At 42.6% G+C, this 15,841-nt stretch overlaps 1 protein-coding gene across 8 annotated transcripts in view; it reads left to right on the top strand.

Annotated features, from left to right (window-relative positions):
- Positions 1 to 15,841, top strand: part of larp7 (La ribonucleoprotein 7, transcriptional regulator) — a 115,610-nt gene that overhangs the window by 59,811 nt on the left and 39,958 nt on the right. For 7 of the 8 annotated variants that reach the window (XM_070871242.1, XM_070871216.1, XM_070871239.1 and 4 more), the window contains 4 exons: positions 5,556 to 5,780; positions 5,876 to 5,976; positions 11,724 to 11,807; positions 14,761 to 14,925. In XM_070871242.1, the coding sequence (XP_070727343.1) occupies positions 5,579 to 5,780; positions 5,876 to 5,976; positions 11,724 to 11,807; positions 14,761 to 14,925 (552 nt within the window). In that variant the 5' untranslated portion in view covers positions 5,556 to 5,578. The remainder of the gene's footprint in view (positions 1 to 5,555; positions 5,781 to 5,875; positions 5,977 to 11,723; positions 11,808 to 14,760; positions 14,926 to 15,841) is intronic. The other variant, XM_070871209.1, reaches the window with a different exon arrangement.

The following is a 15,841-nucleotide window of genomic DNA, read 5'->3' as shown; positions in this document are numbered from 1 at the left end:
CTTACGGCTAAAGGGATCAAGGGGTAAGGAGAGAAAGCAGGAAAGGAATACTGAGGTGAATGATCAGCCATGATCTCATTGAATGGTGGTGCAGGCTCGAAGGGCCGAATGACCTACTCCAGCACCTTTTTTCTATGTTTCTATGTAAACATTTATATTATGTATATGTGGATATTCCCACCTCCTCTTGGGTCCACCAATATCACTCCTCATGTTTCCTTGCCCCTAGTAATGCTATTCTTGATCCAGATACACAGGATAATTCAGGGAAAGTTACACAACCCTTCCCTCCCTGTGGACAAAAAAATATGTAGGCGCCCGTTTTGCACTCAGCCCAATTTTCTTTCTGAAATCTATTAGAAAAGAAAATCCGACTGAGTGCAAAACATAGAAAAGAAACTAGGAACCGGAGTAGGCCATTCAGCCCTTCGAGCCTGTTCCAGCATTCAATTAGATCATGGCTGATCTATATCTTCACTCCATCTACCTGCCTTGGTTCTGTAACCCTTAATACCCATGCCAAACAGAAATCTATCCATTTCAGTTTTGACATTTTCAATAGACCTAGCCTCAACAGCATTTTGAAGGAGTAAGTTCCAAATTTCTACTACTGTGTAAAGAAATACTTTCTGACATCACCCCTGAACAGCCTAGCTCTAATTTTAAGGTTATGCCCCCCCCCCCCTTTGTTCTGGACTCTCCCACCAGAGGAAATAGTTTCTCATCTACCCCATGAAATCCTTTTATCATCTTAAACACTTCAATTAGATCACCCTTAATCTTCTGTGTTCAAGAGAACACAGGTGTATTCTATGCAGCTTGTCCTCGTAATTTAATACTTTTAGCCCTGGTATCATTCTGGTGAATCTGCACTGTACCCCACCAAAGGTTAATATATCCTCTTGAGGTGTGGTGCCCAAAACTCCAGGTGCTCCAGATGGAGTCTGACCAGAGCTCTGTACAGATGTAAAGAGCCTGTTGATTCGCTATTGCCTGTTTTGTGCTACTGCCCAAGACTAATTTATACTCCTGTTTCAAATGGCATACCTGCACAGGGGATACTGTTTTTTTTTTAGTTGCATTTAAAAACTTAGCTGGTTCCCCTGATTGCCTGGTATGTAGAAGCATCATGTGATGTAGTGCTATGTCGTACAAGCTGGAAGATCAGTCTGCTGCTGGAGCATTGGTAAGAGTGCTGTATATTTATTGCCCTACGGTAGGCAGTTTAAAAAAAAAACATTCCTTTGCATTCTGCTGAACATGAGAATGAGGAGCAGGAGTAGGCCCTTTGAGCCTCCTCGGCCATTCAATAAGATCATGGCTGATCTTCAACCTCAACTCCAATTTCCTGCCCGATCTTCATATTCCTTGATTCCCCTAGAGTCCAAAAAGCTATCTATCTCAGTCTTGAATATATTCAACAACTCGGCGTCCACAGCTCTTTGGGGTAGAGAAATCCAAAGATTGACAAACCTGAGTGAAGAAATTGCTCCTCATCTCGGTGTTAAAAGGTTGGCATGCAGGTACAGCAGGCGGTTAAGAAAGCAAATGGCATGTTGGCCTTCATAGTGAGGGGATTTGAGTACAGGGACAGGGAGGTGTTGCTACAGTTGTATAGGGCCTTGGTGAGGCCACACCTGGAGTATTGTGTACAGTTTTGGTTTCCTAACTTGAGGAAGGACGTTCTTGCTATTGAGGGAGTGCAGCGAAGATTCACCAGACTGATTCCCGGGATGGTGGGACTGACCTATCAAGAAAGACTGAATCAACTGGGCTTGTATTCACTGGAGTTCAGAAGAGTGAGAGGGGACCTCATAGAAACGTTTAAAATTCTGACAGGTTTGGACAGGTTGGATGCAGGAAGAATGTTTCCAATGTTGGGGAAGTCCAGAACCAGGGGTCACAGTCTAAGGATAAGGGGTAAGCCATTTAGGACCGAGATGAGGAGAAACTTCTTCACCCAGAGAGTGGTGAACCTGTGGAATTCTCTACCACAGAAAGTAGTTGAGGCCAATTCACTAAATATATTCAAAAGGGAGTTAGATGAAGTCCTTACTACTCGGGGGATCAAGGAGTATGGCGAGAAAGCAGGAAGCGGGTACTGAAGTTTCATGTTCAGCCATGAACTCATTGAATGGCGGTGCAGGCTAGAAGGGCTGAATGGCCTGCTCCTGCACCTATTTTCTATGTTTCTGTGTTTCTATCCTGAGACTATGTCCCCCTAGCTCTAGACTCTCCAGCCAGGGGAAACAATCTCTTGGCATTCATCCTGTCTATCTCCCTCAGAATCTTGTGTGTTTCACCTCTCCTAAACTCCAGAGAATATAGGCCCAATCTAGTCAGTCTCTCATCCCAGGAATCAATCTAGTGAACCTTTGTTTCACCGCCTCCTAAGGCAAATATATCCTGCCTTAGACAAGGAGACCAAAACTGCACAGTACTCCAGGTGCCTTATGCCATTTGCCTTCCTAATTGCTTGCTGTGCCTCCATGCTAACTCTCTGGGCCTGAAATTGATGGCCTTGCCGCTGACATTCCTCCTCGAGTTGTGCCCAGTGCTATTTTCTATTTGGGCTGGAGCGGGTGGGAGGAGAGAACCGCTGAGAACAGTCAGCAGAGGGCCGAGTGGCGTAAGTGGACTCCTGCCTGCTGAGATGCCATATTGATGTGAGCGTGAGTCGGCGCCAGAACGGGAGTGGACTAGAGGCTGGTCTGGCCCCGAAGGTGAGTATGAAGATCTGAAAAAAGGTGAGTAAACATTTTATAATTTTTTTTTCTTTACAGGGACTTACCTGGATGGGGTCCGCTGAAGGTCTTCCGATGGTTTTTTTTTGTTGATGCTTTTCCTTTTCAGGTCTTCGACCTGGGTTGCAGGCTATCTGGTCCAAGGGATTTGTTGGGTTTTAGACCCATTAGTTTCTCAAGTACTTTTTCTCTACTGATATTAATTACTTAAGTTCCTCACTCTCATTAGACCTTTAGTTCCGCACTATATTTGGTATGCTTTTTGTGTCTTCTGCTGTGAGGACAGAAACAAAATATTTGTTTAAAGTTTCTGCCATTTCACTGTTCCCCATTATAATGTCTCCTGTTCTCAGTCTCTAAATAACTGATGCTTACTTTTGCTGCTCTCTTCCTTTCTACATATTTGCAATCTGTTTTTATATTTCTTGCTAATTTATTCTCATTCTATTTTCTGTCTTTTTATCAATTTTTTTTGGTCCTCCATTGCTGGTTTCTCTACCAATCCTCGGACTTTCTACTATTCTTCCCAACATTATAAGCCTCTTCTTTTAATCTAATGCTATCCTTAACTTCTTTAGTTAGCCACGGATGGATCACCTACCCGTGAATTTTTTAATTTCTCAATTGAATGTATATTCGTTGAGAATTTTGGAATATTTCTTTAAATGTTTGCCACTATTTTATTTACTGTCATACCTTTTTAATCTAATTTCCCAGTCTACCTTGGCCAACTCTCCCCTCGTACCTATGTAATTGCCTTTATTTAAGTTTTAAGACTCTAGTTTCCGACTTAATGTCACACTCAAATGAAATTCTATCCTATTATGATCACTCTCCCTAGAGGATTCTTTACTATGAGATTATTAATTAACCTTGTCTCATTACACAAGGCAAGATCTAAAATAGCCTGTTCTCTAGTTCCATGACGTATTGTTTGAGGAAATTCCATGAACATTGTCCTCCAGACTACATTTGCCAATTTAAGTTGTCCAGTCTATATGAAGATTAAAGTCCCTATGATTATTGCATTAGCTTTGTTATAAGTGCCTATTATTTCTTGATTAATACTCTGCAACTGTTAGGGGGCCTATCAACTACTCCCATCACTGTTTTCTGCCCCTTGTTTTTTCTTATCTCCACCCATACTGATTCTACTTCCTGATCTTCTGAGCCAAAATCCTCTCTCACTACTATCCTTATGACATCCTTTATTATCAGGACTACCCCACCCCCACCCCTTTCCAGTCTGCCTGTCTTTTTGAAATGTCAATTATCCTGGAATATTTAGTTCCCACTCTTGGTCATCTTGCAACTACATCTCTACTAGCCATTAGATCAAACCCATTTAAGAACATAAGAAATAGGAGCAGGAGTAGGCCATTTGGCCCCTTGAGCCTGCTCCGCCATTCAATAAGATCATAGCTGATTTGATCTTGGGCTCGGCTTCACTTCCCTGCCCACTCCCCATAACTCTTCACTCCCTTATCGCTCAAAAATATGTCTCTCCACCTTAAATATATTCAATGACCCAGCCTCCACAGATCTCTGGGGCAGAGAATTCCACAGATTTACAACCCTCAAGAAATTCTTCCTCCATCTCAGTTTTAAATGGGCGACCCCTTATTCTGAAACTATGTCCCCTAGTTCTAGATTCCCCACGAGGAGAAACATCCTCTCTGCATCTACCTTGTTGAGCCCCCTCAGTATCTTATATGTTTCAATAAGATCACCTCTCATTCTTCTAAACCTCTGAGTATCAGCCCAACCTACTCAACCTTTATTCATAAGTCAACCCCAGCATTTCAGGAATCAACCTATTGAACCTTCTCTGAACTCCCTCCAATGCAAGTATATCCCTCCTTAAGTAAGGAGAGCAAAACTGTACGCAGTACTCTAGGTGTGGCCTCACCAATACTCTGTATAGTTGTAGCAGGACTTCTCTGCTTTTATACTCCATCCCCTTTGCAATAAAGGCCAACATTCCATTTGCCTTCCTGTTTACTTGCTCTACCTGCATACTCACTTTGTGTTTCATGCACAAGGATCCCCAGGTTCCTTTGTACTGCAGCATTTTGTAATTTCTCTCCATTTAAATAATTTGCTTTTTTATTTTTCCTGCCAAAGTGGATAACCTCACACTTTCTTACATTATATTCCATCTGCCAAATTTTTTCCCACTCACATAGCCTGTCTATATCCCTTTGCAGATTTGTTGTGTCCTCCTTGCAACTTGCTTTCCCACCCATCTTTGTATCATCAGTAAACTTGGCTACATTACACTAGGTCCCTTTATCCAAGTCGTTAATATAGATTGTAAATAGTTGAGGCCACAGCACCGGTCCCTGTGGCACCCCACTAGTTGCCATTTGCCAACCGGAAAAAGACCCATCAATCCTGACTCTCTGTTTTCTATTAGTTAGCCAATCCTCTATCCATGCTAATATATTTATCTCTATTGGAGCCACTAATCTGTCTATCTCGTTACGAATGCTTTGTGCATGCCGGTAAAGATAACTTAGTTTTAACATTTTACCATTATTCCCTGCTTTCACCTTATTCATTGATGCACTATTATCTTTAAACTTTTTGTCCCTTCCTGTCACACACTGCTTTTATTTACCCAATTCACTGCACTGCTCTATTGGCTTGACTTTTCTTTTTAGATTACTAAATTTCCCCACTCCTGCCCCTTCCCCCCACTTTTTAAGTTTAAAGCCCTATTCTTAATGTACACTAGCACTGGCTTGTCATAATTATTTTTAATGCGATAAATTTGAAAATTTAAAGTGCAAGTATTTTCTCCGCCAATAGTTTGTTGCCTTGATGTGCTAAATATGGGAGAGAAAGAGAAAGTGATGAGTGACGCAGCGCATGCCGAATCCAGCATTCAGAAGAAGGAAAAGGAGAAAAAGAAAAGGTCAAGAGTCAACAAGGTGCTTTCTGAGATTAAAAAACAAGTTGAGTTTTGGTTTGGTGATGTGAACCTCCACAAAGACCGATTCCTTCAGGAACAGATCCAGAAATCCAGAGATGGATGTGAGTAATGTATCTTGGTATTCACCAATGTGATAAATGTATGAAAGTCTTTAACTGTATTTATTTTTAATGTGATATATTTTTCTAACCCCCAGATGTTGATCTATCCGTGCTGACAGTATTCAACAAAATGAAAAAGCTAACCACAGATGTAAAATTAATAGCAAGGGCATTAAAAAACTCAGATGTTATTGAGGTGAGCATGAATAATTAATTACTTTTACAGTCTGCTGTCATGATTAAAGGCTAACTCCAACCTGATTTCATTCTGGACAAGCTATGCAGTCACTTATTATTGACTCTTGCTTTTATGAACAACTTAAATTACAGCTTTTCAGAGGAAGATATACCCCAAGCTACATTCGAAGGGGAATACAAACTGTGCCAGAAAGGGAAGGATTAGGAAATGGGGTAGAAAGCTTGGCTGAAAAGATGGATTTTGAGACGTTTTTTTTGAGGCAGAGAGGCAAAGTGGTCTGTGGGGAGAGTGCCAGAGGACAAATGTGAGTGGAGATTCTACAACGAACAGTAGGGTGAAGTGAAGGCCAAGAATTGGAACAACAGATTGCAGAGATAGGATGGGAAAAGTTGTCCAGGGATTTATAGACAAAGGTGAGGATTTTAAATTTACCAGTGGTAAATGAGGATAGACCAATGGGCAATTACAGTAAGGTTCCACAAATGTGGGATTTTTTGGTATTAATTGGAGGGGAATGTTGGCCAGAACCCTTGACTTTTCTTCAAATAGTGCTTTGGATTTTTTTATGTCCAAAAGACAACACCTCTGACAATATAGCACTTTCTCACTGTTGCACTGAAGTGTCAACCTAGAAAATGTATTCAAGTGGGCACCAGGATGAAACATTAGCGAGGAGAAACCAGGTGAGAAACAATAGCCCTATTTTAACCAATCGTTCAGAAATAAGGGATCAGACGGGGCAAGTGCAAAGCAGTCTTAAGATCAGTTTGGAGTGCATGTGTGTAAATGCATGTAGTGTGGTAAATTAGGTTGCCGAGCTGAAAATGCAAGTTGCCACGTGGAACTATGATATAGTGGCAATAACAGAAACTTGGCTCAAAGAAGTGGGGGATTGGGAACTTATTATTTCTGGCTAAAAGGTATTCAGGTTGTGGCCAATGTTCCCTTTAAGCCATGCGGCCGTGCAGCATTCTGCAGCTCCCGTGCAGCCGGCTCGCTGACTTTTAAATGGGAACAGCCATGCATGTGTGGTATCTTGAATGGACCTCGTGCACCCAAAAAAATTGAAAGGGAACATTGGTTGTGGCAGTATTGATCAAATAAACTATTATAGCACTGGACAGGGATGAGGTAGTTGAGGGTTAAGACTTCTATTTAGTTAGAATTGCAGGAACAATAGAGGAGCTATAGTGCTGCTGGGTGTATACTATAGGCCACCAAATTGTGGGAAGGAGCTAGAGAAACAAATTACAGAAAGCTGCAAGGACTATAGAGTAATGATGATGGAGTACTTCAATTATCTTAATATAGACTGGGGTAGGGCAAAGAGGGGGAGGAATTCCTGAAACGTGTACTAGAGAACTTTCTTAATCAGTATGGTTCCAGCCCAACAAGGAAGGAAGCATTATTGGATATAGTTCTAGGGAATGAAGTGAAGCATGTTTCAATGGGGGGGGGGGTTGGAGAATAGTGATCATAACATAAGAAATAAGAACAGGAGTAGGCCATAAAGCCCCTCGAGCCTGCTCTGCCATTCAATAAGATCATATCTGATCTGATCATGGACTCAGCTCCATTTCCCGCCCTCTCCCCATAACCCCTTATCCCCTTATCGTTTAAGAAACTGTCTCTTTTTGTCTTAAATTTATTCAATGTCCCAGCTTCCACAGCTCTGAGGCAGTGAATTCCACAGATTTACAACCTCTGAAGAAATTTCTCCACTGTTTTAAATGGGCGGCCCCTTATTCTAAGATCATGCCCTCTAGTTGTAGGTTTCCCCCTTCAGTAGAAACATCCTCTCTGCATCCACCTTGTGAAGCCCCCTCATAATCTTATACGTTTCGATAAGATCACCTCTCATTCTTCTGAATTCCAATGAGTAGAGACTCAGCCTTTCCTCATAAGTCAACCCCCTCATCCCCGGAATCAACCTAGTGAACCTTCACTGAACTGCCTCCAAAGCATGTATATCCTTTCGTAAATATGCAAACCAAAACTGCACGCAGTATTCCAGGTGTGGCCTCACCAATACCCTGTATAGCTGTAGCAAGACTTCCCCGCTTTTATACTCCATCCCCTTTGCAATAAAGGCCAAGATACCATTGGCCTTCCTGATCACTTGCTGTACCTGCATACTATCCTTTTGTGTTTCATGCACAAGTACCCCCAGGGCCCGCTGTACTGCGGCACTTTGCAATCTTCATCCATTTAAATAATAACTTGCTCTTTATTTTTTTTCTGACAAAGTGCATGACCTCACATTTTCTAACATTATACTCTATCTACCAAATTTTTGCCCACTCAGCCTGTCTATGTCCTTTTGCAGATTTTTTTTGTCCTCCTCACACGTTGCTTTTCCTCCCATCTTTGTATCATCGGCAAACTTGGCTACGTTATACTCAGTCTCTTCTTCCAAGTCGTTAATATAGATTGTAAATAGTTGGGGTCCCAGCACTGATCCCTGCGGCACCCCACTAGTTACTAGTTGCCAACCAGAGAATAAACTATTTATCCCGACTCTCTGTTCTGTTAGCCAATCCTTTATCCATGCTAATATATTACCCCCAACCCCATGAACTTTTATCTTGTGCTGTAACCTTTTATGTGGCACCTTGTCAAGTACACCACATCCACTGGTTCCCCTTTATCCACCCTGTTTGTTACATCCTCTAAGAACTCCAGCAAATTTGTCAAATATGACTTCCCCTTCATAAATCCATGCTGACTCTGCCTGACCGAATTTTGCTTTTCCAAATGTCCTGCTACTGCTTCTTTAATAATGGATTCCAACATTTTCCCAACTACAGATGTTAGGCTAACTGTTCTATAGTTTCCTGCTTTTTGACTGCCTCCTTTTTTAAATAGGGGCATTACATTTGCAGTTTTCCAATCTGCTGGGACCTCCCCAGAATCCATGGAATTTTGGTAAATTACAACCAGTGCATCCACAATCCCTGCCGCTACTTCTCTTAAGACCCTAGGATGCAAGCCATCAGGTCCAGGGGATTTATCTGCCTTTAGTCCCATTATCTTACTGAGTGCCACCTCCTTAGTGATTGTGATTGTGTTAAGTTCTTCACCCCCACCCCCCATAGCCCCTTGACTATCCACTGTTGGAATATTGTTAGTGTCCTCTACCGTAAAGACTGATACAAAATATTTGTTCAGGGTTTCTGCCATCATTAGGTTTAGAATAGGTTCGGAAATGACGAGGAACAATTGAGCCTAAAAATACTACAGGAAAGCTAATTTCAGTGAGTTAAAAATGGATCTTGCCCAGGTGGATTGGAATCAAAAATTGGTAGGCAAAACAGTAACTGAATAATGGGAGGCCTTCAAGTAGGGATGGTTCAGGTACAGAGTCGACACATTCCCACGAGGTGGAAAAGAAGGGCATCCAATGCTCGAGCTCCCTGGATGACTAAAGATATATATATATATATATATAGAGATTAAAATGCAACAGTAAAAGGAGGCTCAAGACAAATGTAAGGTTCATCATAATACAATAGAGAGTCAAGCTGAATGCAGAAAGTACAGTGGAAATCTACAAAAGAGAATGTGAGAATATATTAGTTGCTAACATAAAGAGGAATCCAGAAGTCATTTTATAAACTTATAAACTCATCAAGGCTTCTTCAGCTGCCCCTCCCAAACCCGTGACTTCTACCACTTACATGGACATGGGCAGCAGGCACATGGGAACACCACCATCTCCACGTTCCCCTCCAAGTCACACACCATCCTGACTTGGAAGTATATCGCCATTCCTTCATTGTCGCTGGCTCAAAATACTGGAACTCCCTAACAGTGCTATGGGAGTAACTTCACCACATGGACTGCAGTGGTTCAAGAAGGCGGCTCACCACCATCTTCTCGAGGGCAATTGGGGATGGGCAATAAATGGTGGATTTGGCAGAGGTGCCCACATCCCTTGGAACTAATTCCAAAAAAAGATAGTGAGTGGGGCCAATTAAGGACAGAAGTGCGGGAACTTTTGTTAGTTTTCCCATGGCCTTTATCAAAGCAAAAAAGTATTTGAACGGTTGTTTTCCAAATTGTAGGGAAATATTCAATGATGTTCCCCAGAGGTCAGTATTGGAGCCACTGCTCTTTTTGATATATATTAATGACCTGGACTTGGGTATACAAGGCATAATTTCACATTTGCAGATGACGCTAAACTCGGACAAGTAGTAAACAATTTGGAGGATGGTAACAGGTGAAATGGCAGATGAAATTTAACGCAGTGTGTGTGTGAAGTAATTCATTTTGGTAGGAGAGGCAATATAAACTAAATGGTACAATTTTAACGAGGGTGCAGGAACAGAGACTGGTGCTGTATGTACACAAATCTTTGAAGTTGGTTGGACAAGTTGAGACAGCAGCTAAAAAAAACATATGGAATCCTTGGCTTTATTAATAGAAGCATAAGAGTATAAAAACAAGGAAGTTATGCTGAGCCTTTATAAAATACTGGCTGGTCTCAGCTGGGATATTGTCTAATTCTGGACACCACACTTCAGGAAAGATATTACAGCATTGGAGAGAGTGCAGAGGAGATTTACTAGAATGGTACCACAGATGAGGGTCTTCAGTTATGTGGAGAAGCTGAGGTTCTCCTTCGAGCAGAGAAGGTGAATAGGAGATTCGATAGAGATGTTCAAAATCATGAATAGTTTAGATGATAAATAAGGCAAAACTTTCCAGTGGCAGAAGGGTCGGTAACCAGTGGACACAGATTTAAGGTGATTTACAAAAGAACCAAAGGCAGCATACCGATACATTTTTAATGCAGTGAGTTGTTAGGATTTGGAATGCACTGCCTGAAGGGGTGGTGGGGGGTGGAAGCAGATTCAATGGTATCTTTCAATGGGGAATTGGATAAATATTTGCAGGGCTATGGGGAAAGAGCAGGTGAGAGAGACTAATTGGATAGTTCTACCCAGGAGCCAGTGCACGCAGGATAGGCCAAATGGCTTATTTCTGTGCTGTATTATAGTATAAGTGGGCTTGAACCCACAACTCAATGAACCAAAAGACTTGGTTTTCCACTGTCTGAGGATACACTCACTTTTGTAGTAATGTCCTGGAAAATTTGACACTATGTTGAGGCTGTAAATGCAAACAGACGTTTCTGGTCTGGATTAGACATGTTGAGATTTTAATAATTGAGTTGTAAAACATTTTGGTAAGTAGATAATCGAACTGAGCTACCAACATTTTCTGTTGCATGATGATTCAAGGCCAGTACATTCCAGTCAGCAATGGTCTTGAACCTTGCCATTCAGCTTCAAACATCCCAGCTGATAAGCATCCCAGATAAATGGCTTATCTCAGCTGATAGTTGTGCTCACTTTCATTGTTGTGCACTTTAACTCCTATAATCCACTCCCCCATTTCTCCTGATTTCAATAGCACTTTAAAAACAAATAATTGTCAAACTCAAAAGTTCATCATTGGCCAAATACTGTGGGACCAACCTACACTGTAATTAAAATGGCTGACTTTGGAGTCCTGATTGATATTCAGGACTAAAAAGGAAGGTGAATTCTCAAAAACAGCCATGAGCCACTCAGGTGGCATGTTAAAGATGCAAAATATCTGCTTGATAAATCAATGTGATTATAAACAATGACAAACTATGAATGTTACATTTCAGGTACTCTTATAGTATTCATTCAGTAATGTTTCACTTTTTAATGGGTCTTTTAAATAAAATGCTTTTGAAATGTTGCCTTCAGCTGAATGTAGAAGGAACGAAATTAAGAAGGCGTATGGCCTTGGGAGTTCAGCCACAAGATGTTGATGACCGCACGGTTTATGTGGTATGTATGAGTCTAACATATGAAATATTTTATAATTTGGCCTCAATTAAAGATGTTTTGACAGGGGAAAAATGAAGGAAATGAAAATATTTCCTACTAGAAACCATTTTATGGAGGTATCCAGGCCTGAGTTTTCCTCAGTTACAGTTGGATTTGAGTGTGCTTGGATGAGTGGGTGGGAATAGTCAGACAATGAGTTATTCTTTCAGTTTCCCAGTCACTGCCAGGATTTTTCATAATACACCCACCACCGAGCATATTGAGAGTAGGCAGTAATGGTCATTGCTAATATGTTACAGGCATCCAGTATTGGCCATTTAAATCCCCTTTTCAAGGAATGGAATCAAAGGGCCCACGTTTCGGGCTGCGCCGTGAACAGCGCAGCGCCGAGAACAGCGCAGCCCCGACCTGAACGCCCGTTTTTCGCGCTCGAAAGTGCGCCTAAAAAAAACTAATCGATTCTCCGGCTCCCTGCAGGTCCTCTGGAGCCGGGCACAGCGCAGCACGAGCTGTGGGGGGCGGAGCCAGGTCCCTGCGCTGAAGAGTGCCGGGATCTCTGCACAGGCGCTACAGTGGGCGCGCATGTGCAGTAGCTTCAGGCGCCCAAAACTGTGTGGGAGGGGCCCGAAGCACGCAGCCCCTAGCCCTGGCCGAATGGGCTCACTGGGGCGGCGTGGATCAGGCTGCACCTCCCACGCCCAGCTCCTGCTTCCTCCCTTCAGCCGGCTCTCTCAAACCACTCCCCCTGGACCCGACCCGACTCCCCGCCCCCCTCCGGACCCGACCCGCGCTCCCCCGCACACCCCCGGACCCGACCCGACTCTACTCCCGCTCCGCCGCCCCGGACTCGACCCGACTCCCGCTCCACTCCCGGACCCGACCCCACTCCCAGGACCCGACCTGACCCCGGCCACCTACCTTTAACTCTGGTGCTGGGAGCGGGCCCCGCCCGAAGTCTTGGGCCCGGCCGAGCTGGGCTCGTTCAGTCTCCCTCTCCTCTTCCCCCTCCCTCCCTTCCCCCTCCCCCCCTTCCCCCTCCCCGCCCCTTCTCTCCCCCTCCCCGCCCCGTCAGACACACACACAGACAGAGAGATAGAGACACTGACAGACACACACTGCGGGGGGCGGGGGGGGTTGTCCCAGCACGCTGTTGGTGGGCTCCCGGTGCTGCAGTCGGTAAGTAGAAAATGTTTTATTTATTGATTTTGTTAAATTTGTTTTTGATTGATTTATTGGTTAATTTATTGATGCATTTAACATTTATTATTGATGATGGCTCTTTATTTGTAAAACTGGAAAGTTTAATGTTTGTAAACTTCCCTTTTTAAACCCCCCCCCCCCCCCCCATTCCCTATGCCTGATTTGTAACCTACGCCTGATTTTATAAGTGTAGGCAAGGTTTTTCTGAGCGTACAAAAATCTACACTCCGTTCTAAGTTAGTTTGGAGTAAGTTTTCACTGCCCAAACTTTCAAAACGGGCATAAGTGGCCGGACATGCCCCCTTTTGGGGGGGAAAAAAACCTGTTCTAACTCACTAGAACTGGAGCAAACTAAATGCTGAGAATTGCAATTTCTAAGATACTCCATTCTAAACCAGTTGCTCCAAAAAACAGGAGAAACTCAGGCCGAAACTTGGCTGGCCCCAATAGCAGGGCAGGGCATTTATACTCAATTTAAGTGCCTTGGGATGTTTTACTACGTTAAAGGTGCTATATAAATAAAAACTAAATTAAATTATTTCTTCAAAAGGCTACTTTTTATAACACCCACCAGTTACCCCAGCCACACTATGCTGCAGTAGCTATTCCCCTACTCGGCAGATGCTAATACGGACTGCCTGGCAGATGGGAATACCAGCTGCCTGAAGCACCAATGGAGTCAGAATTGCCCCAAACAGGCGGACAGAAAGCACTGCCTGTCATTTGCAGTAACAAAGCCATAGGTGAGGAAAAACTGTAATAATCCTCCCAAAAAATTAACAGTTGAATGTTTTTGAAAAATTAATGGTGCAGGTTTTAATATTCTACGCATTAACTTTGACCAGGAATTTTAAAAACAAGAACTTGTGCACCAGGTTTGGGTATAGAAACCAATTCGGAATGATACGATAGTCAAGACTCCTGTTGATGAAATCATCCCATTCACACTGAAGCAACTTAAAATAGAGGGACAGGATGTGGAAAGTCGTGGCCATTCTCCAGACAGTAACCTTAAAGTGATATTATCTCGTCCTACTAAACTGGACAGAATGGGAAAAAATGCTGAAGGAATTTCTTAATGTCTAATAGTGTTGTGCAAATTGATGTGGTGGTTGTGAGGTGAGGGTTCAATTTACAACTCAGAAACTGGTATGATATTGAACTGTCTGTTGTGGCTCAGTGTCTGAGTCAGAAGGTTGTGGATTTAAGTCCCACTCCAGGAACTTGAGCACCGAAATCTAGGCTATCCAGTGCAGTGCTGAGGAAGTGCTGCACTGTCGATGCAGTCTTTCGGATGAGATGTTAAACCGAGGCCTCCATCTGCCCTCTCGGCTGGACATAAAAGATCCCCATGACACTATTTTGAAGAGCAAGGATCCCCAATGTCCTGGAACTAAAACAGATTTATCTGGTCATTATCACATTGCTGTTTGTGAGAGTTTGCTGTGCGCAAGTTGGCTGCCACGTTTCCCACGTTACAAGGTACTTTGCTGTAAAGTGCTTTTTCAGACACCCAGTGGTCGTGAATGAAAAGACGCTATATAAATGCACGTCGTAAGTTTTTTGTAATGCCTACAGTGAAATATCCCAAGGCATTTTGGAGTTAGCAGTTAGGAAAGCAACTTGAATGCAGAGACTTGAGTGGTTTAGAAAGAATTGATTTCTGGGTCATTGGTGACCTAAGGGGGCAGGGGAAGACATGCACTGTCCAAATCCAAAAGAAAAAAATATTAAATCCAGTCTCATCTTTTAGGAGCTGCTACCCAAAAATGTTTTGCATGGTTGGATAAACCGCGTATTCAGTAAGTGTGGAAATGTAGTCTACATCAGCATTCCCCGTTACAAAACAACTGGTGACCCAAAAGGATTTGCTTTCGTGGAATTTGAAACTACATCAGGAGCCCAAAAAGCCATAGAGGTAAATAAGAAATTCTCTTTCTTCCCCCCCCCCCCTCTCTCTCTCCCCCGCTTTCCTCCCCTTACCAATTGTGGGCCAACTAAATCTCCACAAGTAGTTTAACCCAACTTCCTGCTTTTGGGCCTTCTATTTTATCTTCAGAAGTGGGTATTTCCAGCACCATAATATTTTGCATTTATTATATTTTCTTCATTATACCTTCATTATATTTATCTAATAAGTTGCAAGCTCATCTCTCCCCACACCTGAAGGACCAAGTTCATGAGACAGTTGTGTAATTTACACAATGATCATAATAGAATTTCATATGTTTGAGAGTGACTTGCCAAAACAGTATGATCAGGTAGATTGGAAATATTAAACAGCATTGAAAGAAATAATTGAGGGGGAAAAAACTAGCAGGAAAACTTTTATATGGCTAACTAAATTTGAAAGAAGCTGCTAACGGGGAAACCAAGGAATATAAAATGTGGACATGTTTAGAGGATGAGGCAGGAGGTTTTGTATTATGGCATAAATTATTTTTACAAAAAGCATTCCTAAAATTCCACTTGGGGCAAAAGAACTTAGATAAATTAATATAAGTAGTGTAAGTTTCAGCCTACATCCTAGATGGCTGCAGGGATAGTGGATGCATTATTCCCAGCAGAATTTAGCAAACCACTATTCAAGGGGGACAGAAAAATGCTGGAATCCTTGAGGATATAACTAGCAGGGTAGATAAATAAGTTTGGAATTCCAACAGGCATTGGAATTGGTTGGTTATATTGACAGGGCTCATATTGACAGGGCTCAGCTACATTAATGACCTGGATGAAGGGACTGAGTAGGAATAGAAAAACAGCTTTTAAATTGTGAGAATTGTACAAGGCAAACATCCTTTATTGCAAGGGGTTGTGGAGTATTCAGTTTGAGA

The sequence above is a fragment of the Pristiophorus japonicus genome, chromosome 2 (genome assembly GCF_044704955.1).
Source record: "Pristiophorus japonicus isolate sPriJap1 chromosome 2, sPriJap1.hap1, whole genome shotgun sequence".
Classification (NCBI taxonomy): domain Eukaryota; kingdom Metazoa; phylum Chordata; class Chondrichthyes; family Pristiophoridae; genus Pristiophorus; species Pristiophorus japonicus.
Note: the sequence above shows the minus strand (reverse complement) of the source record. Positions and strands in the feature narration are given on the sequence as shown.